General features: G+C 39.1%; 2 protein-coding genes across 2 annotated transcripts in view; one reads left to right on the forward strand and one right to left on the reverse strand.

Annotated features, from left to right (window-relative positions):
• Positions 1–23601, forward strand: part of LOC113251236 (uncharacterized) — a 573820-nt gene that overhangs the window by 519676 nt on the left and 30543 nt on the right. The gene's annotated exons all lie outside the window — the stretch shown is intronic.
• B3GLCT (beta 3-glucosyltransferase) overlaps positions 18004–23601 on the reverse strand; it is a 120304-nt gene continuing 114706 nt past the window's right edge. Inside the window, exon 15 of the mRNA XM_026493096.4 lies at positions 18004–20071. Within this exon, the coding sequence (XP_026348881.2) occupies positions 19904–20071 (168 nt within the window). The 3' untranslated portion in view covers positions 18004–19903. The remainder of the gene's footprint in view (positions 20072–23601) is intronic.

Genomic DNA, 23601 nt, shown 5'->3' on the forward strand with positions numbered 1-23601 from the left:
AGTATTAAATGATAATGCTATAATAACATCGCCTCCATTTCCATCTACTTATTGATCAATAAAAATTAAAATAGCAATAAATAATATCCACAAATATATAAAATCGTATAAACATACTCCAGCAATCTTATTGAGTTGCATTTACCATAAAATAGTTTCTTATATTTAAAAATTATTTTAAAAATCTAATATGTACCTATTGTTTTGATCATAATGATTATGATAAATCAACTTTAATTTTTTTAAATTTAAAGCCTCAGAGTCAGGGAAATAATTTTAAAACAATAACTTTGTAGGATGTAAATTAAATATATATATATATATATATTTGCACATATATATTCCTTTATATATACCTTTTGCCAAGAGGTATGATGAATTATTAATAAACAACTTTTGAGAATTCTGGGCATGAATTTAAGGAGGAAAAGCAATGATTTAAACCTTCTGATTGTTGAAGCATAGATCGTTCCTATATTTTTAAAATGAATGATGGTAGGTATTAAATTGCCATGGTATTTGGATTCATCTAAATAGATCAAAAGAGTGATTTAGCAGTTTTACTTTAATTTTTTTACAATGTATTATAATTGCATATTTTATGACTACTTGAACTGTCAAAGCATAACTCACAAAATGTTAAAAATGTAATTATTATACAAATAGAAGTTAAAGATCATACAAACAGATGAGTCAAAGTTTTAGTTAACCCATTACAGAAAGAACTAGCATGAGACAAGTCTGTTTTAAACAGGAAATGAGAAACTGGGATTTTATGTAGTCAGTGAAAGAAGGAACACTTAAACAGTACAGGTAAATTAGACCAAAATTGGCAAACGTGCTGTGGAGCAATAAGATCATAACCCTTAAGGTTATCTGCTCTAGCAGACAGACTAGAAAAATCCACACACCTTATCATTTTTCTACCAGCTAACTTGTAACTGGACAGAAATATAAAATGACTGGTCCCTGATCAAGCACAAAACTAAGTCAGACTTCTATTCCCTGAAAGAGTCAGATTATCCTGCAACTGGATTGTTAGAAAATACTCTTAGCAAGACATTAAAAGTTCAAATAATGATCTTTTCGTTTTATTTATCAGCTTTGGATAGTTCTCCTCAGTAAAACTTATGATGAAACATTTTAAATGTCAGCTTTAAAAGGTTAAGAAACACAATTTTTTTGAAAAAAATTCAGGAGCTACATAAACAGTAATGGTATGATTGAAGCATGGGAATGAAATTTGTTAGCTGTGTTTTAAAGAATTGGTAGGCTATTTTTGCCCAGATTTGTATGTATTTCCTAAGAACAAAAACACAAATAATTGCAGCACAAAGGTCAAACTCAGAAAATATAATCTAGAATTCTAGTACTTAATCCCTAATTCACATTCAGATTTCATCAGTTGTCCCAGTGGAGTCCTTTATACCTATGTTTTTCCTACCTGGAATTCAAAATAGGAGGAGGTATGATATATTCCAAGAGAACTGTGTGATCTTCCTAACTTACATAGATAGGAAATGGGAATATGTGTGGGAATGGATCTTAAGGATGTGGGATGACGTTGGAAGGAATATAAATTTGGATGAGGCTAAAATTATTAAGAAGTGGCTTACTAAGCAGAATTCCGAATTCAGTGTTTCAGCTTGAGGGGTTAGGAAGAGCTCTGTTTGGTTGATTGACTGAAATATGGACCAAAGTAGCCCAATGCCAGAACCACGTTGGTATGTTACAGAAGGAGGAATTCAAAGATTTAGAGACATTAAAATGTTAACGTGGATTGATCATGTAAATCCTGCTCACCCACCTTGGGATAGTTGGGAGAGACCAAAGAACACATCTTTTAACCATGATTGTGAGAAACAGATTTGGGAGGGGAGCCCCAGCATCCTTGAATAGCTCTATGGTTGCCCTTTTCTGTAGGTCAGAAATTACAGGGGGAACTGCTACCACCAAACTGAGATCTCTAAATGCAATGTAAGTTATGGTATCCCAGTGGCAGGGGCTAAGAGGTGGCACTTGATTGCCAAAAACAATGTGGGCATGGTTACTGTAGTAGTCGATGGGACCAAAACAATAATCAAAATAGCCTAACTGGCCAAGACCTATAGCATTTGCTAGTTGAATCAGTGTCTCTAGAAAAGAAATAGATGGGCAGCCTACTAAATTCTTACCTGTTCTGTGTAAGTAAAATAATTCTAGGTCTAGTAAATAGAAGTCTGACTTGAATCACTAAAATAGTTACTCACTTAATTTCCAATCTTCAAACCCAGACCTTGGATGAAGGTGGAGGGATGACTCCCCTTAAGAAAACAACCCACTAAACTGCCAAAAATCTATACTGTCTTTCTCTCAGTCTTCCCGCAAAGGAACGTATGGGGACTGTGAACCGGGGCAAGGGAAATAATTAGATTTCTCAGGGATTACTTGACACTGGCTTTGAACTGATGCTAATTCCTGGAGACCCAAAATGCCATTATCATCCACCCGTCAGAACAGTGGCTTTGGAGGGCAGGTGATTAATAGTTTTAGTTCAGAGCAGTCTCACACTGGACTCAGTAGGTCCTCAAACCCACCCAGTTCCAGACAGCATAATTGGAGTAGACCTACTTAGGAACTGGCAAAATCAACCATTGGTCACCTGGTCCACAGAGTGGGCATTATTAAGATAGGAAAGACCAAATGGAAGTCTAGAATTGCCTCTACCTATGAAAAGAGTAAATCAAAAACAATACTGCATTTCTAAAGGGACTGCAGAGATTAATGCCGTTATACTCGAAAGGTGCAGAGTGATTTCCACCACATCCATATTCACTTGTCTATTTGGCCTGTGTAGCAGACAGATGGATCTTGAAGAATGACAATGGATTATCAGGTGGTCACTCTAATTATAACTGCTGTTCCACATGTGATTTTATTGCTTGAGCAAAGTAACACATACCCTGGTACCTAGTATGCAACTATGCATCTAGCAAACGCTTTTCCCTCTGTTCTTGTTAGTAAAGACCACCAGAAGCAGTTTGTTTTTTATCTGTCAAGGCCAGCAATTCACCCTCACTGTCCTACCTCAGGAATATAGCAACTCTCCATCTCTATGTCATAAAGTTGTACCCCAGAGACTTTGATCACCTTTCATCTCCACGAGACATCATGCTGGCATTGATGACATTATGCTGATTGTGCCTGGTGATCAGGAAGTAGCAACTATCCTAGATATATTGGTAAGACATTTGCATGTCAGAAGGTGGAAAGTAAATCTTACAAATTTTCAGGGGCCTTGCACCTCAGTGATGTGGAGTCTAGTGATATGGAGCATGTCAAGACATCCCTTCTAAGGAAAGGAGTAAATTGCTGCATCTGGCTCCTCCTGTGACTCAAAATATATGCACCTGGTGTGCTACTTCAACTTATTTGATGAGTGACCTAAAATCATTTTTTTTGTGAGACAATCCCTCTTGAGCCTTAACATTTCTAAACATGTAGGCATTAACAACCAATTTGCTTTGAGCAATCTTTGCAAGAATATTTGTGTGAACAAAGAGCCTTGGAAAGATAGAGACAGTGACTCCTTCTGGAGCAAATTCATTTAGATTCCTCACCTACATTACATTACTATTACAGTATAGTCAGGATAGAGATGTCTCCCTCCTCTCTGCAGAGCAGATTTGCTTATAATCCAGGGTGATAAGAGAATGGCTTTCTGTGGGGAGAGGATGAGCAAATTTTCCAGTAGCCCCTGAATAAGACCACAAGAAGTTTCCTAATCTCTGGTTCTACTCCAAGAATGCCTCCCACTCTATATGCAGGAAACACCTGACTTTGAGCACATGCTCCTGTGAGAATTGAGGCTCAGGGAACAGAGACAAAGTGTTACTCTAGCTACAACTATTGCTAAAAGTAATAAATCATTTTTCTGACCCAGATGCCTCATGTTTTTCTGCCAATATCCATGGAACTGTGACAAGCTTACTTCCTAGCTTGCAGAGAGAATAAAATCTCAGAGCTTTCACAGTTTCTGACTTGAAAATTTAATGCTGATTACTAATTACATTGAGTGTCTTTTTATGTGCTTATTAGGTATTTATACATATTCTTTGGAAAGTGTCTGTTCACATCTTTTGTCCATTTATAAATTGAATTGTTTGTCTTATTGATTTGTAGTAGTTTTCATATATTGTAGATATAAGTAATTTATCAGATACATGTTTTGTGAATATTTTCTCTTCCTCTGGCTTGGAAATATGACATAAAATATGAAGAGGGCTAATACTCAATAGGATATACAGAAATCATTTCCTCTAACTACATATCAAAAAGAGGAGTTGAAATCTGAGTGCAGACTACAGAATTTTATCTCCCCAAGTCAGGAGATAAAAAAGATGAAAGAGATTACAGTAAAATTGAATGAGGTTTAAACAAATGCATGATACACTGGGGGCAAAACTTATCTGAGTAGTATATCTGTCTATTTGGGGTTCATCATTGACACAGTAGGCCTGACTAAGTAGGTTTTCAGAATATTCACTTGTAGCTCATAGAATTCTTGTGTCTCAATCTTGAATCTGTGAGAGATAAGCAATCAGTTCTCAGTCCTAAACTTCCAACACAGTGAGTTCAGCCAGCCCATGATGGCAGTCTGCTTCCCTGGTTCTGTAAATGCCATTGTCACACCAAGAAACTATACTAATTACAAAACTACAAAGTGAATTAAAGTGAAAGTATACTTTCTTTTTACATTTTAGAATCATAATATAAATCTATTTGCATTTATTTAAGGTCTTTTGAATATTTAAAAAAATCAAGTCTTCTGTTTTCAGAAGTATGGTGGACTGATATCAACCTTATTGTTTAAAACAAAAAAGAATGGATAAAATATTTTTAAAATATCCTTAAAGAAAAAGCTGAACTGGAAATAAAGATACACAAGGGAACAATAAAATTGAGATGGGAACCAAAGAAGTAGGTATAGTAGAATGGTGAAGGCTTGTTTCTTGTTGAAGGTATCGGCCAAATTGGACTAAGCTGAAGTTAGGTGTCCTGGTGTGTCCTGAGTGAAGGGCACCGGAGACAAGTGGCCAGGGCCCAGATTGGGAGATCTAATAAGAGACCTCCCCAAATAAAGCTGGGGCCGCAAAGAGCTATACCCTCAGTTTAAGTGTGAAGTAGAAATTCTTCTGCCCTACCCCAAGGACTGTAAGAAACACTGCCTGTCTCATACTTCGGCATAGAGTAGAAGTGGAAAACATTTAATATGATCTCAGTACAAATGCCAATAAAATTGTGTTTAGTTCCCCAGCAGTCACTACTTAGATACACCAGGGTTTGGGCCTGTTCTTAGTGTTTCCCCACTTGAGACCATGTCTTTCAAGGGTGATTTTGTTTTTGTTTGACCACAGTTAACCATCCTGATCCCCTTCTTTCCTCACAGTCATTGTGAGATTCCAGCTCCAGGGAATGATTCTGAGTTGTTGCCATGTTTTATGACCTGTACCTCCCCCCTCTACCTGTCCTCTGTTAAGGACTAGACCTTCCTACCTCTCTGCAGGCTTTTTTGATCTGATGTGGGGTGCCACATTGCCCACATAAGTTTGTCAGTTTCTTCAAAACTGTATTTGGTTCTCTGCTCTCTCAAAGTGCAAATAGTAGAACTTCACATAGGATCATTTGAAAATAGTTAAATATCTTCCTCTTCAGAGGCCCCAGGTTTTCCTTCCAGGGAAATGTATTAACTGGTCTTGGACCAAAGGCATGTGTCATAAATGACACATGCTATAAAAGCAGAATTGTATTCATTTGTGCTTCGCAGAACACTCCTGTTCAAATGATATCCATTTTTCACTCCCTGGGAGAAATGCAGTTGGATTCATCTCTTGGGATACAATCCTCTTGAAAGCAGCAATGAGCTCAATTTTCCACAGGCTGCTAAAACCGTTTGTCAGAACTTCATTTAAATTTTGCTGTGACTTCATCAGGTTATTTTTCCTTGCCTTTGGTTCTTTAAGGAGCCACTGTGGAAATTCTTGAAATTGGCAGATGCTGAGCATTTTAAGTGTCAATGCAAAGATCTTATCATTTGAAAGTGGTAAGAAGCACTAGCATGATGAAAGAGGCTGGCTTCCAGCTTTGTCATCAAGCAGTTCTTACTTCAAATTGTTGCACACCATCTCTCTGAGTTGTTCTTTTTCCAAAGTTGCTCTGCTTACTGTGATGGAGTGTGAGAACACCCAGAAGTGATAATCATGTGTAAACAGCCATGGTGACGAGGTGTTACAGATAGGTCAATGGGCCTCTACTCTGTAGTTTTAAATCTTATATGTGATGACACGGAGAAATGTATACAGCAGCCACTAAAAACATTTCAGGACAATGCCAGTTACATTCAAGGTGTCCATAAATGCCCATGGAATTGATTTGGCAGAGAAAGCACTGGTCACATGTTTAGTGTATAATACATGTAGCCAAAAGTAGTACTCAATAGAAGCACACCCAGATGAATTTGACTTCCAGCTAGGTAAAACAGAGCCTAGGATAGTGTGATAGGCACAGTAATGACCCCCAGAGATGTCTATGTCCTAATCCTCAGTACCTGTGAATATGTTATCTTACATGGGAAAAGGGATGCAGATATGATTAAGTTTAAGATTTTGAGATTGGGAGGTTATCCTGGGTTATTCAGGTTGGTCCAATGAAATCACAAAAGTCCTTATAAGAGCGAGGCAGGAAGGTCAGAGTTAGAGTAAGAGTTGAAGATCATGTGCTGCTTGCTGTCTTTGAAGACAGAAGAAGGAGCCAGGACCCAAGGAATGCAGGTAGCCTCCTGAAACTATAAGGAAATAGATTCTCTCCTAGAAACTCCAGAAGAAAAGCAGCCCTATTCACACCTTGGCGATGAACCCAGTGAGGTCCATTATAGATTTCTGACCTCCAGAACTACAAGATAATAAATTTATGTTGTGTTTAACCACTAGATTGTGGTAATTTGTAACAGCAACCACCGGAAACTAATACAAAGGCATATGGAAATCCCTGCCTAGATAGATGGTTTCCATGTTCTGTCTCATGTTCTTCCCTGTTGGAGATTGAAACTTTGGGTATATACCTTGGAGATGCAAAGTGCCCAAAAAAGTCTAAGCATACGTCTTTAAATGTTATGCTTTCAGAGAGTTTCTTGATTCTGTTGCCTAATATGAAAAGAAATCTAAATTTTTAATTAATCCTTTGGGTCCTTAGAAAAGTCATCAGTTAAACAATGCCCAGTGCACCTCTTCTACACCAAAGGAACATGCAAATTGCAAGCAAATAATTTACCCCTTTCTTAGATCCAGCAGCCCAAGCTGATTCTTGCCCAGAATATCTCCCACTGTCTTGTTTTTCAGGATTTCTTATTTAGTGGCAATGTTACTAAATCCCCTTTGCCTAGGAATTTTAGAATGGCCAACATCCTTTATTTCTGCTTTAATTTTTTTCAATAATTAGAGCTATTTACTAATAGCACACAAGGATTATGAGTTAGATACATGGCTCTATCAGTAATTTCTTGTTTGACTAGGTAATTCTGTCAGAATTAGGACCAAAATGGCATGAATAATTTTAAAACATAAGACACAGCTTTAATGTAGGTTTGTACATACTGTGCTAGGTATTTTGATGCATTATATTACCTAACTCATTTATTTCTCACAACAACCATAAAAGGTAGGAAATATTATTACACCCATTTTACAGAAGAGGAAAATGAGACATAAAGAGGTTAATTAGCTTGTCCAGTATCACATAGTAAATTGTAGAGCCAGCATTAAAATCCAGGTATCCTGTCTCCAGCACTCTCAGATTTTCACTATAAAGCCCTGTTCATTAAATCTGAAAAACATAAAGCCCTTTCCCAGGTAACATTGCTCTTGGAATCTGGCCATCTGCTTAAATTATTTTCATTGTAATGTTACTTAAGCATGTACAAACATAAAACTGATTGCACATTTCTCTATTAGTCTGTGCGGGCTACCACAACAAAATACCACAGACTGGGTGACTAAGACAACAGAATTTTTCTTTTTTCTCACAGTTCTGGAGGCCAGATGCCCATGATCAAGGTGCCAACAAGAGCAGTTTCTGGTGTGGCCTCTCTTCCTGGCCTGTAAACAGCCACCTTCTCACTGCCTCCCCACGTGGGCTTTCGTGTGTGTGTGTGTGTGTGTGTGTGTGTGTGTGTATGTAGGGTGAAAGAGATCTTTAGGGTCTCTAATGATACTAGTCCTATCAGGTTAGGGTCCCACCCTAATGACGTCATTTAACCTTAATCACCTCCTTAGAGACCCTGTCTCCAAATACAGTCACTTTAAGAGTTAGGAATTTACATGAAATTTGGTGCAGACACCATTCAGTCCGTAACAATCCCTTGTTATTGCTCTTATACAAGTATAAAAGCAAAACTAATATACAAAGTAAATACAAACAACATTCCCAAGCCAAGAAAACTAATTTAGTGTAATGATTTTTGTTCCCCAGAACTAAATTGCTGGTATTAGGTTTAATACTAGAAAAGTGGAACCTGAGGCTCTATTTTGACTCTATCTGCATTTTGACTTCAATAAACCTATTGCCCAAGATTCTTGCTCACATAAGTATATTGAACAAAATGTTATTAATGACCTCAAGACTCTGATCGAAAGGACCCAGGTAGACACCAATGACTGTCCCATGGTGCTGGCTGGAAATCACAGCCAGAGTCATAGAGCCATATGTCTCTCCCTGTTCTGGCTCGCATGGGACATATGCTTGCGCCGGACACAAGTGGATGCTTTAGCATCACGAGGCTGTGCTCCAAGACAGGGAGGCTCCCTGCCCTGAAACCCCTCTTCCTGAGGGGTGGGAGCACCTGGTCCCAGCTAACTCACTGCCAGCTTTGCCAGGGGTGTCAGAGCTCTCACAGGACTCGGATCCCACACTCAAACTGGGTCATTGAGAAGAGTTTAAAAAGCAAAGGAGTGGGTAAGGTTTAGGGAAACCAAAAGCAATCTTGCAGTAGTACCTCAACACTAGCAATTGTGAGGAGCTATTCCCACCCCCATGCCTGAAAAGGTAAGGGAGGGAACTGTTCCTGGGACCACACACAGGGGCTGCATGGCAAAGGCTCTCCAGGAGGAGCAGAAGCCTTTGATGGAGGGGCATCCCAAGCCATGGTGGCCCAGCAAGAAGGAAAGCAGAAGTAAAATAGCTCAGACTCCTCCACTTCCAGTCTCCTGTAGGGGTCTCCCACTGGCTAACCTGGACTAGACGCCAGTGAGCCTCCCCATGTCACAAAGAAGGCTAGATCTGAGGGGCAAGCAGAAAATATCCAGCATACACGGCCAGAGCCTCTGAGGTCATTTTGCTGACAATCCCATTCGTCTTATCCACAAACACTTTGCTGGTTCATGATAATTAAGTGAATTAGATAACTGAAACAATAGTAGATATGGCAAAACTGTTACATCCTTTTGGTCTTTTGAAAACAAAGTTAGTATTAGGGCACTATTGAAATCTACCTTAAATGGGTATCTAATCCAACTATTGCTGAAGTTAGAAACTGAAATTATCTGAAATTCATTTGCAGTCTTGCAGATAATGAAATACATTCAGACTGTGGAAGGAAAACAGTAAATAAATGGCTTATTCACTCCATTTTGTAGAGTTAATCAAAGTTTGTTGTCATTGCTTCCACTTTGCCTTCAATGCAGGTTACATAAACACATGCAAAGTATCTTTCCCTAGCGTGCCATGGCATCATTTGGCCTTGGCTATGCACAAAAGCGCCATCTGTGAACCAGGTCTGTCTCCACTCTTTTCTGACTTAATGATGAAGTAGCACATTATTTTCCCCAAATTGTTGTTTTCACATCAAATCAAACCCTTAATATATTAAAAAAGTTCTCACGAAAATGACATTCATTACTTTTCTCTGAAAAAAGAAAGTTTTACTGTTAGAGTTGGTAAGAGAATATGATAATGGTTGTCATTGTGACATTGGTGTTGGCTTGATGCCAACGTAGTCATTGATACAAAGATGATTGTTGGTCATCAAAATGCTGAGATTACTTTCATCATATTTTCGAAAAGAAAACTCAGAATTATCACAGAGACCTCTCAGACTCCTAAACCAGTATAGGGATCTGTACACACATGAAAGCTTGTGGAGAGTTCCTGGTGTCTAGGGTATTAAAGATATTCAGAAACGTGGGAGGTCATGGAGACAAATCAGCTTATCAAGGAGCAACTTGTGGGCTTGTTTGGTATGGTGATGGATATGTTCCTTTGTCGGTCAAACCTGCAGAACACGGGAGGCTTCTTTGCCCCTTCCACCTGGCTCACACTGCAACCAGACTGATTGGTCTGCAGGGAGCCAGAAGTGTGTTTGAATTTGACAGTATAGGACTCAAGGCTCTCTTTGTCCCTCTTTTTGCCAAGCCGAAATGTGAAGTGAGCCCCAGAGATTTAGTCCCTCATTTTCTACCCTCTTCAAACATATTTACTGAGCCCACATTGTGGCTCAGGCTGTGTTCTCTGAGCTGGAATATCACAACACACAGTCATCATGAAAGGCACAAATTTTACCTAATCCAAGGCAAATAATGTTGCCAGGAGATTAGAGGCAGAATTCCTTCTAGATTAAAACAGATACTCTATCCCCTTATAATCCAAGCATCTATAGTGGTAAAGACCAAGGGAAAAAGCTGTATGTAAACTACCCGACAACCCTGAAGAGTCATAAGAAGGGAGAGGACAGGGCCGACTGATGGAGGAAGACCAAAGCTGTCACAGTGGGCAGCAGCCTTGAAGGTGATCAATGGACAGCAAGCCATCTCCTCTGCCCTATTTGCTTATCTCACCACACCACAGGGTATTAAAAATCTGAAAGGAGCCCAACAGTTGATGAAAGACAGGGAGCAGCTGGCCTGCCTAGAGTAGGTAATGACAGCAGAGATGAAGAGAACAGGATCCTGTCATGCCCACCTTCCCGCTGGGCCATGGCCAATGAGTCGTGCCCACCATGTGCCAGGACAAGGTCCTTTTGTTACAAAGGACAATAAAAAACAAAATTCTTCTCTAGTTACTTTTAGAAAGTACTTTTATAAATTGCCTTTTACATTCAGTAGATTCATAACGCCTTTAGGATCTGGGAATCAGTAAGTCTTTAGATCATATATTGCAGAAATCTGTGGGGAAAAAAAAACCTTACATCAACTAAAAAATTAAAGCACAGAGTAAGGAGAACATGCTCTGAGCAGAAGAATCAATATAGTCAATCCTGTGTTAACCATTCTTGACCACAGGTTAATGCTATTTAACAGGTGTTTATTGAACATGAACTCCGTGCTGGGCTCTGTAAAGGACACAGGAATGAGTAAGCACAAGTCTGTTTATCGGGGAATCCTTCAGCGTATTAGACTAATAAGTAGATTTGAATCAAAATAAAAAGGAGACATTTAAGAAAATAAAAGGCTCCCATAAAAAATAAAAAATATTATGAAATATGAAATGTTCTGTGGGACTGGTGGAAGTATAACTTGGTACATTGCTGGAGTGCTCTTTGATAATACACAGTTACTGCATTCAGAAGTTTATCTCATTGCATCAGAGGAATTTAGCCTAAAGAAGTAGTCTTGAACTCTTGAATGTGAACCAAGGTTTAGCTATTAGGTTGTGTACCACAGCATTGTTTATAAAATGGGAGATACAGAAAGAAACAGAAAGGAGAATGGAGGAGAAAGGCGGGAAGGAGGGAGGAGGGAGAGGAAGAGTTGGGAACTGCTTTAGAGATGCTGGTTATTTTTTCTTTAGCTTTCTTCAAAGTAATACTTTTCATTTGAAAAATTAAAGTCCACAACCTACCTACCCGCTTCGACCAACATAACTAATTTAACTCAGAATCATTGCCTTAATGTCTAATCTTAGCCAAGTCATCCTACTTCTCTTACTTCATTTAATCACTTCTAAACCTTAATTGAAAATGTGAAAACAGCAGGGGTGCCTGGGTGGCTCAGTCATTTGAGCATCCACTCTTGGTTTCAGCTCAGGTCATGATCTCAGGGTTGTGGGATAGAGCCCCACTTTGGGCTCTGCGCTCAGCAGGGAGCCTGCTTGAGATTCTCTCTCTCCCCCTACCCCTTCCCTCCCATCCCCCACCCCTGCTCACATGTTCATGCTCTCTCCCTTTCAAATAAATATTTTTTAAAAAGTGTGAAAACAGCAAATAACCAAAATAATCAATAATATAGAGATTTAAGATAAATTATAGTATAAATATGCCCTGAAATACTATGTGGGGATTTTGTTACAGAATATTGAACAGTATGTGAGATGTCCATGATAAAGTATGTGAAGAAAGCAAGTTAGAAAGGGTTATCTGTTGTGATCCTAGAGCATTCCAGCTTTTTCCAGTCCCTTAAAGAAGCTATAATGCCTCCACCACAGGCCCCTTGCATAGTCAGTTTCTTCTTCCTAAAATGCTCTCCTTTTGACCCCTTCATCTGGTTAACTGCTTTTTATTTTTATGTCTCAAATCAAAGACCAACTCCTTCTCAGCATTTATTAAAGCTTATGGATATTGTTTTAATAGTAGTAATAGTAATCTGTGGCCTACATTATAAAGTCTACAAGGACAGAGAGTTTATTTGCTTTTGCTCACCATTGCATGTTCAGTATCTAGAATATAATAGAAACATAATACATATTTTTTGAATGAGGCAAAGTTAATTTTCATAACCAGAAAAAAATATTACCTTAAAACTGTCTTATTACAGATTTCCTATGTTTCTGAATCCATGAATGAAAGCCAAGTATATTTCAAATTGATTAAATTCAATATGACACAATTTTCCAGATTGATAGAGCAGATAATTCATTTTAATTAGAAAACCTTGAAGTCTTAAAATTAAGTTCTTTTCATAATGGAGTATAAAAATGTGGAAATAGCACCCACTGGGAATATTTAGTAATGGAATATTTAGAAATACAGGCTCTATATTTAGACAGTAGAATCATAACATTTTCAAGTTCAAACCACTTCATCTCATTACAAAGCTAAAGCCCAGAGACACCCAGTGAATCACCCAAGATCTCATGGTGAAGGCAGAGCTAGGACCTTTTAATCCAGTGCTTATTATACCTAAACATAAAGGAGCAGAATAACTCCCAGTTCCAGCTGTGGAATCAGAAGTAACTCAGAGGAAGAATTAAACAGGAGGGTAAAGATAGTGAAAAAAAATTCTAGATACAGGAATGTCTGAAAAGGTCCAGTAGACTGGTATGCAGGTCTCTAGCTTAATTTGTTCCCCATATAAAGAATGCCTTTTTAAAAAAAAGAAAATGTGTGTGTGTGTGTGTGTGTGTGTGTGTGTGTGTGTGTGTGTGTGTATGTGTTTCCTGACATGGGATGATCTAAATGGCACCATTGAGAACCCAGCGCCTTCTGACATGTGGCAACAATGCCTGGCACAATATAGTTGCTCAATATATTTGTGGAATGAGTGAATGAATGAATGAGTGGGCATGTCATCCCCCAATTCACCCAGTTGCTTGCTCATGTCTGAAAATAGCTTATCAATGAATGATAGCATACTGCAGTAGGCTGAATAATGCTCTCCCTCAAAAAGATATCTATGTCCTAATTCCTAGAACCCGTGAATGTTACCTGATCAGGCAAGAAAGGGGTTTTGCAGATATGATTAGAGATGGGGAGATTATCCTGGATTATCTAGGTGGGCTGTAAATGCAATCACATGTATCCTTATAAGAGGGAGGTAGAGACATGGATATTTGACATACAGACAGAAGAGAAGTCAGTGTGACCACAGAGGCAGAAATTGGAGTGACGCGCCACAAACCAAGGAATACAGCAGCCACCAAAAGCTGAAAGAGGCAAAGAATGGATTTCTTCCCTGTGAAGGAAGCATTACCCTGCCAGCACTCTGATTTTCACCCAGTGATATTGATTTCAGCTTTCTGGCCTCCAGAACCGTAAGTGTATAAATTTCAGTTGCTTTAAGCTTCCAAGTCCGTGTAATTTATTATAGCAGAGCCCCAAGTACAAATTTTGGTCCTGGGAAGTGAAATGCTGCTCTAATACATAGCTGAAAAATGTGGAAGTGGCTTTGGAATGGGTAATGGGTAGAAGCCGGAGGAATTTTGACATGCAAATTGAAAAAGCCTACCTTGCTCTAGACTGTTGGTAGAAATGGATGTTAAAGGTGCTGCCAGTGAATACTCAGGAGGAAGTAAGGAGCATGGGGAAGAAAACGTATGTTGTGTTAGAGAATATATACATTATTATAAATAGAATGTTGGTAGAAATTTGAGCTTTAGAGGCCCTGCTGGTGAGGACTCAGAAGGAAATGAGGAAAATATTTTAAACTAGAGGAAAGAGGATCTTTGGTCTGTAATAGCAGAAAGTCTAGCTGAATTATGCCCTATAGTTAGTTACATGGAAAGTAGAACTTGTAAGCAGTGAACTTGGATATTTTGCTGAGATTTCCAAGCAAAGTATTGAATGTGCACTTGTTTCTTCTTGTAACCTGTAATGACATTTGAGAGGAAAGAGAGAGATAGAAAAACTGCTAAGCAAAAAGGAAACTGAACTTGATGGTTTGGGAGATTTTTAGCCAATCCAAACTGTAAAGAATGCCCAAATTAGGAGATCGATGCTGAGGGAAGAATGCCAGAAAGTCACGGGCATGGCTGGAACTGTCTTTGGCCAGTGTCATGGGAGAATGGAAAGGTCAGAGTATTCCCTTGCAGAAGGGGTCCCTTGAAGATATAAAGTGTATGACTCATGGATCGCCTCAACCATTAGAGCAGAAGCCAGGGGTAGAGATGAGATCATCAGGAACGATCTGTGGAGGAGTACCTTGTCCAATGGCATGAGTCCCCTTGACATACACAGGTGACTGATGGGATTTTTGAGACTGTTACACAAGTAGAAATGATACATGTTTGACCCAAAGGGACAGAAACAGGAAAAAATGAAAGAAGGCTGCTAGACTCTAAAATTCCACAGGCAGAACAGAAGATAATCATTTTTGCTTTTGTTAAGCCACCCAGTTTGTGATAAATCGCGGCAGCTGCCGCAGGAAATTAATACTCACATATTAAGTGGTCAACCAGACACTCTTAGGTTTTTTAAATTAAATCAAGTTTAACATTAATTATATCAAAATTAAATGTTGAACAGGGAGTATTTATAACATATGTATCAGACATAAAGACTACTTATGAAATAAGCAGCCATGTACCCACCAACCAGTTTAAGAAATAGAAATTAACGTTACCTTTGAGTCCCCCATGTGTCTGAGAGCATAGCCTCCTTGCTTCCCCCCCGAAGTAATTACTATCGTAAATTCTGTGTTTATCATTCTCTTTTTCTTTATTTTTTTAGGTATGTGTGTATCTCTGTGTTTACTTTTTCATATTGCATGGTTTTAAATTATTCGCAGGAAATCCTCAAATTTTTGTTCTGTGACTTTTTTAATTTGCTTAATACGGAGATGTCTCATGTAGTGGTGGTCCATTCATACTAACTGCTGCATAATGTGATATTATAAAGACATACCTCAACTTATTAATTCTTCAAGCATTGGACACATAAATTGGTTCCAGCTTTTGGGTCTCCTGAGCTGTGTATGCTGCTGTGAATGTAGTACGTGCTTCTCGGTGCATTGGTGTAAGAGTTTTGCTGGGGTCTATGCCTCAGAACAGAACTGCTGAGTCACAGCCTGAGTACCTTCACTCTTACTATGTGTATTGTTGGCCAAAGTGCTGGTCCAGAAATTTAAAATTCAATCTCAAGTAGCCAGTTTCTTCATTTTTTAACCTCCCGACCCATCTCGCTTCTATAATTTATCTGATATATAGTCATAGTTGCCTTTTATCTCTCTGATATTGGGTTACTGATGATTAACTCTTGGATTCTTGGTCATCTTTATCCACGCTGGTGTTACATGCTCCTCGTGGGAGAGGCGAAAGAGCACAGGTATTCAATGAATAGACTCTGGAGCCAAAATGTCTAGGCTGGAAACCCAGCTGTGCCACTTACCAACTGTGTGACTTAGAGCTGGTTACTTAATCTCTCTGTGCCTCAGTTGTCCCTAGTGTAAGTTGGGGAAAACAATAATACTCACTTTAAAGAGTTATTGTGAGGATTAAATCAGCTGCTATATGAAGCTCTTAGAATAGTGCCAGAGTAAACTCTAGGTAAGTGGTTGGCATTGTTGTTATTGTTCACATCACAGCTCTTCATAAGAACAAACATATGACGGTGCCTGGGTGGCTCAGTTGGTTAAGTGTCTGCCTTTGGCTCAGGTCATGATACCGGGGTTCTGGGCTATAGCCCAGCATTAGGCTTCCTGCTCAGTGGGGAGTCTTCTTCTCCCTCTGCCTGCTGCCCCTCCCCAACTTGTGCTGTCTCTTTCTCTCTCTCTCTCAAATAAATAAAATCTTTAAAAGAAAAAAACAAACATATGTAAAAAGTCAGATTCTCTCGGCAGATTATCTTACAATAGAAGGGATCAGATTCAAACACTCACATTTTCACGTCAGCAAATCTAAAACTCTTTCTCTGTACCTACACTTTGCTGCCATTTGACCATGGCTCCTCCTGTCAAAGTGGATCCCTCCACTGTGCTCTGGAGTCCATCCTGTTTCACCAGGACTGCCCACGCAGTCATTGTACCAACCTCGCTCTCTATGTGATTGTTCTCATCACATGTGCACATTCCCTAGAATCTTCCATCTCAAAATCCGTGATAACATGCATCATTATTAAAGATCATCTTGTTCCTTCATTTGTTTACTGCTTTACATTCCTTCTCGTTGCACCTACCCCTACTCTCACAGGGAACGTAAGTGCCTCTTAAGGGAAAATGTGCGAAAAGACAACATGAGAGATGAAAGCTTCACTTTCTATGGATCGGAGGAAAACACATTTTGCGGGTGACATGTTTATAGAATTCTTGGGAACATAAAACAATAGCGTACCTACTATGTGCCAGGCACTCAAAGATGTCAGGGGTAGAGTGATGAAGAGGATGAATCTATTATTCATTCATTTTAGTCCACAGAAATTACAAGTCTGACTTTTTAAAAAGATTTATTTATTTGAGAGAGAGAGTGAGAGAGCATGGGGGGGGTAGGTGCGGAGGGAGAAGCAGACTCCCCACTGAGCAGGGAGCCCATTGTGGAGCTGGATCCCAGGGCCCTGGGATCATGATTTGAGCCGAAGGCATATGCTTAAACAACTAAGTCACCCAGGTGCCCTGAAATTACATCTCTGATTATGAATGAAAGACAATAGAAACATTCTTAAAATTCTTCTAGCATTCTTCTAGTATCAATTTTTGAGGAAAAACACATAAACAATTTTAATGGATATGGATGTGGAGAAACAGGAATCAGGAAATTCAGAGAACACTGACACTTACATACCTGTGCATATCATCACTTTGTGCCACTGTTTTATGTTCCCGAACATTCCATAAAGTCTGTGTTTGTGTCTGAATTTCTGATTTAGCTGCAAAATGTAAAATCCTACATAGTCAGACAACTTGGCTTTAGTTATATCAAAAGTGACTTAAAAGCAAAAATAGCATTCCAGCTATTCCTTGATGTTGACATCCCTAGGATTTAAAAAAAAAAACAAAACCTGGAAGTAAATTCCCTTTAAAAAGGCAAAAGAAGTGTGAATAGGATACTATCTGTCCTGGGAAATTCAGATTCAAAACGTATTTCTTAAGATAGGAACAGTATGGGAATCTGCTCCAAAACTGTTATATAATAAGATAGATAATGTTTTCACAGACCTTGTATAAATATATCTTCAATGTCTGATGGTTTTCTCTTAAAAGGATAGCTTACTAATTTTTCTTTCTGACAACTGTGTTTACTAAGCTACCAACTTTTCCCCCTGACTTTACTCATTTTTCCCCTTGCCCTTCCCACCCTCGGCTGGGCTAATGAATACATTGAAGAAATGAGTAACTTAGGCAAAGACCTTTTATTTGTGGTTAGGCTTAGATAGTTCCAAAAAGTAAATAAACATAATTAACAAAACACCTACAAGTATCAGAGAGGTGCTCCGGTATCAGTAGAAGGCACTGATCATAAAAAAGCGTGATGTGGGCCATCATTTACAGATGCTGGTTCACTCCTGTCGAATGAATATACTATATTCTGAGCGTGACAGTTGGGAACAGGAAGAACCAAATCCTCGTCTCCACTGGATGAGGCAGCCAGGTCCTCCAGGGGTGTTATCACAGATGACATGAAGGTGTCGGCAGTGGTAGCTATGACAACAATGCTGATGTCATCACCAACAGTTTGACAGGATCTAGAAATCCTTAGGGTGCTTCTCATCCTGTTGATCACCTCTGATCCATTCCTTGGACAGGCCACAAAATCCACTTTCACAAAAATGAATCCAGTGCATTCAGTGACCACTGAAAACACACCAGTCCTGGTATTTGCTAATTTGGAACCATGGTCAAAATACTATTGGATCATTTTGGAAATGAGTCCAATCTAAGCTATAAGAAAATGTAGTGTTAAAAAACACACATGGGTCCTTTTGGTGGTATGGCTTTGAAACCCTGCACTTGGCTATAAAAGCCTTACAAGTGAAATTAATGAATAGTAATTTTTATTTTTAAAAAAGAGGAAAGTATTTTACTAGACCAAAATTAGTTTAAGACATACAAAAATCAAATTTTATGGAAACACCCTTAGAAAAACTGAATTATATAATTAAAACATTAAAACACAGTCCTTTTTACAAATTAATAATGAATGTTAAATTACTATATATTAAAGTTACGATTTGAAAATTAGAGTTGTTTCAAAATACTATGTTCAAATCTCATTCTGCAAGAACCCAGGGAAGTTGCCAAATCACCACGCTGTCCCTCCGCTAGGGTTTCATGGTACACTGGAGGGTCTATTACGAGCCAGGAGAGAGTCATTAAGTAACATTCAAAGAAAAATAAGAGTAAAACATCAGGTAAAATTAATTTAATTCACTTCCTGAGACTTACATAGATCTCGCTGACTTGAATAAAGCACAATGACATTGTTTTTAAATATTGAGAACACTATTTTCTGGCAGCATCCAGTATACTTTTGTGTTACAAGTAGGTCATAAAGATAGGGCTTCGGGGAGAAATAGAACACAGATGAACCTCTAAAGAAATAGAAAGCTCTAGCAGACGACTTCTTATTCTCTTTTTATGAGGCACAAACAGAAAAGTAGATAAAACATAACAACCCTGATTATAGACTACGGAGGACTTCATATCTCGACTTTTATGATGTTTTATGAATGATATTTAATACAGCATTATTCTTACTGAATAACCAGAAAATAATTTCCGTCATCAATAATGTGGTTAAAAAGTTCACACCATGGTAATAGCCATGTCGTGGATGTTGCCTCTTCTATATAAAGTGTGTGTGTGTATACAGTATATAGAGAATATAGATATGGCCAGAGCATATATATAAACACAGTCATGTCTTCCCAGTCTCATGCCCATCTGACACTTTATAATGAAGAGAGAAAACAGGAAGGAGACTTCTGATACCATTTATTGTTCTGTGACAGTAATAAAGCTGCTGTATCACAGCTTGAAAAATACACGGTAATCATTGTATATTACAATAACTGCATAATGCAAAAGCAAATGATTTTTTCCCAGAAAAAAAAAATCGGTTTTCCCTATGACTCTGCTTCCTCCCCTCTCAAAAAATACCGTATATACGTAATTTCCACCTAAGGTCAGACGGCTTCCAATGCCGCGTGGCGCGCGGAAGCAGCAGCTCAGCAGGACGACACCAGTCTCCATTTCTGTCTCTGACCCAAACTGTGCTCACGGGCCAGCACGTTTTATAATTCTTCCTTAAAGCCTTTGTGTGTCTCCTGCCTGGCCTTGTCTTCCTCCCTGGGTGCCAACCACGTGAAATACACCTTTACTGGATCGATGTTCCAGTGTTTGTGAAAGGAGATGGGGACTTGGTGAGAAAGGTAGTCCCTGGGATAATCCACGGGCCGAGCCTGTGGGAAGAAGAAGAGAGAATTACGTTCCTTTATTCACTGAAAACAATTTTGCCTCAGAATAGCATTTGAATTTATGAAGTGACTGTTTTTCTTCAATATTTGATATGGCTTATGAGAATCTAAAAGCAAAAAGGGAAATCTTTTCCACTACCCTCCCTCTGATGTGAGGCTCTTTGCTTTTGTATCTCCAATTACTATAATATCCCAAATATACCACTTTTTGCTTCTATGTTCCGTAGTCATACCTCTGGGAGATTCCTGAACCATGGTAATAGTTAAAAGCTTTCCTTAGTAAGTCATTTGAGTGACTATTACAACTTCTGCAAAAGGTAGAAAAATTGCTATTTCCCAGGCCTCTCTAAAGAAACTCTGGCCATACATGGTGTGTGTGGGGAGGAGGGGTTGCATGCGCGTGTGTGGCAGGGGGTGTGTGTGAAGAGTTCTCGGGGCTCCCCTTGCCTGTCCACTGCCCTGACGTGTAATTAGGTGTATTTCTCTCAGAGTAGGGAAATGCAGAGCTCATCAGGAATCGGGGAGAAGGGTGAAGTAACTCAACACTCTCTTCCCACCCAGATACCTAGTCTGATTCCAGAAATGGCAAGGGAAACATTGAGTAACCGGAAGCAGTTTGCAAGAGGGCCTAAAAAGGTTTTCCATCATCATAATTTCAGGATTCTCTAGAATTTACAAAATGAAGTTTAAGCAGAATCAGATGAAGCCTAGGATGGCTGAGATTGAAGTAACTTTCCGGGTATGGAAGGAAACAGAAACCAGATACTATTTCTTTTTTTTACTCTAAACAAAGCATCCACCTTTCTCTCAACGCTTATCTTGTTTATAGATTTATATAGCCCATCTGTGTTATATAGTAACTCACTGGGTTATCAATACTAAAACAGTCTTGACTTTATTAAAGCTAGATAGGAAACATTCTGAAAACAAGTCTTCTCTAGGCTAGTATTTTATTACACTCTGCTTAAATGTTTGCAATGAATACTTACATAAACCCTCTTACATGGTTTATAAAGTACCTTCATTAAATTTTATCTCATGCGACCCTGGAAACGACCTTGCAAGATGATCAGAGTATCCTGATTCATCCTCAATTTATAAATGAGAAACCAGAGCTCACAGAAGTTACAAGTTTCTTAGGGCAACAGGACTAGCACCCATTGGAGTGGGGATGAGAGCAGGTGCCCAGCCCCGCTCCCAGTCCAGGGTTCTAGCAGGACACCTGCAGCTGGTCCTCATTCCGTGTGCCACAAGCCTGGCACATCAACGATGCCGTGGCTGCTCTGGCCTCCGTGGGGTCTTTATGCTGGGATGGCACAAATATCCTGCTCTGATGAGCATTCAAATCATAACATCTGCACAGAAGACTTCAAGGTGACCTGGGGGAGGAGGGAGAACTTCCACACCAACCATGCATTGTCCTTTAAAAATTCTAAGTGCTCATGGAGTTAAAAATCTAAGAAGGCAATTTTAAAGGAAGAGAGTGAAACAAAGACCAAAATATACACTAGAATAACATCTAACAGAGTTGAGCAAGTTCTGAGTATTAGCTGAGGGGATTCATATGTGATGTCTACTTGCAAGGTCCTCTGGGAGTTTACTGGCTTGGAAGAAACTCCAGGAAAAACATACTCTCAATTCAGTTCTCAGATGATCCCACAATGCTCCCAGAAGAAAGAAAGAAAAACAGTGGAAACAAATCTTGGCTCATTTTTCACATTTAAAAATGAACTCTCAGAGACACAAATGCATCTCACAGGAAAGAAAGAAATCCATAATACCTTCCCCTCTATTAATGTGGATTCCAGAAGGGATTGCAGTTGCTTGTTAGGACACGAGTGAAGAGCTGGCTTCCTAAGTATTAGAATGTGCTAATCGTTTCTGGCAAATGCAGTTTTGGAAAAGAACAAGACAAGACTAGAGAAGTGAAATGCATCCACAGAGGCATCTGTAACACCAAGAAGTCTAGTTGGACTCTGATAATTACATCTCTGTGCCCAAAATGCCAAAAGGAAGTACCAAACAGGCAGGGTTGGAGTGAGGGAGGAGGCCTTAGGAACAGACATGGAGCATGATGGGAAACTGTGCCCAGGAAGAGCGAGATGGCGTAAACTGCAAGGGAAGCGCATACGTTGGGTGAAATTAAAACTTAATCTGTAAATATTACAGCACACTGAACAGTGCAAAAACAGAGATTAAATTTGCATTTCCGTAGACAAATGCATTTTTTTATAGCTGTATTGACATACGATTTACATACCATACAATTCACACACAGTCATGGTAGTTTGAAAATTTTTAGTAGATTTCCATATTTAAGCAACCACAAGCCCAGTTTTAGAAGACTACAGTCATTCCCCTAAGTTCCCTGCCATGCATTTTCAATCAATCCGCACCCCCACTGGCAGCCCCGCGAGACCACTGATTTGCTTTTTCTCCATAGTATTGCCTTTTCTAGAAATTTCTTATCAGTGGAATCATATACTATGCATGTTTTGAGCCTGGCTTCCTTCACTTAGCATTGCTGCATGTATCAGTAGTTCATTACCTTTACTGCTGAGCAATATATCACATTGAGTGGATACACCATACAAGCAACACACAGTTACTATCACACAGCTTCCATGGGTCAGGAGTCTTGGCAACACATAGCTGGGACCTCTGCTTCACGGTCTCTCTCACTAGATCTTAATCGGCATGTCAGCCCAGGCTCTATGATCTCAGCGGAAGGCTCAACTAGGAAAGGATGCACTTCCAAGTTCACTCAGTGGTTACTAGTAACATTCAGTTCCTTGGGGGCTACTGAGCTGAGGGCTTCACTTTCATGCCCAGTCCCCTTGCAGCTGGCTTCCGCAAAACCTGCAAGCCAGGAAGGAAGTAGGGAGTGTCTACAAGGAAGATGGAAGTCACAATCCCTTGTAACCTAATGACAGAAGAGACATCCCATCACCTTTGCCGTATGCTATTGGCTCATACTCCAGAGAGGGGAAAAAACAGAGTATGAATACCAGCAGGAAGGGACCAATGAGATCTATGTCATAAATTGTGTGTCACATATATGTTAAATTTTTTAAAAACTGCGAAAACACTTCCAAAGTGACTGAATTTTATATTCCCACTAGAGGTCCAGGTTTCTACATGCTCAGCAGCACTGGGAACGGTCTGTTTGCTTATAGGCATTCTATACATGTGAATTTAGTTTGCGTTTCCCTAATGACTAATGATGTTGACCATCTTTCCATGTGTTTAGTAGCTGTTTATGCATCTCCTTTAGAGAAAGGTCTGTTCAATCGTTTACCTAGATTAAACTCAGAAGTTGATTTCTTTATTCAGTTGTAAACGATTGTTATATATTCTGGATTCAAGTCCTTTACCAGATACATGATTTACAAATATGTCTCCCAGTTTATTACTTTTTTTATTCTCTTAAGGATATCTTCTGAAGAGCAAAGGTTTTTTAAGTTTTATGAGTTAAATTTATGAATTTTCCTTCTATGGATCATGCTTTTGATGCC

The sequence above is a fragment of the Ursus arctos genome, unplaced genomic scaffold (assembly GCF_023065955.2).
Source record: "Ursus arctos isolate Adak ecotype North America unplaced genomic scaffold, UrsArc2.0 scaffold_10, whole genome shotgun sequence".
Classification (NCBI taxonomy): domain Eukaryota; kingdom Metazoa; phylum Chordata; class Mammalia; order Carnivora; family Ursidae; genus Ursus; species Ursus arctos.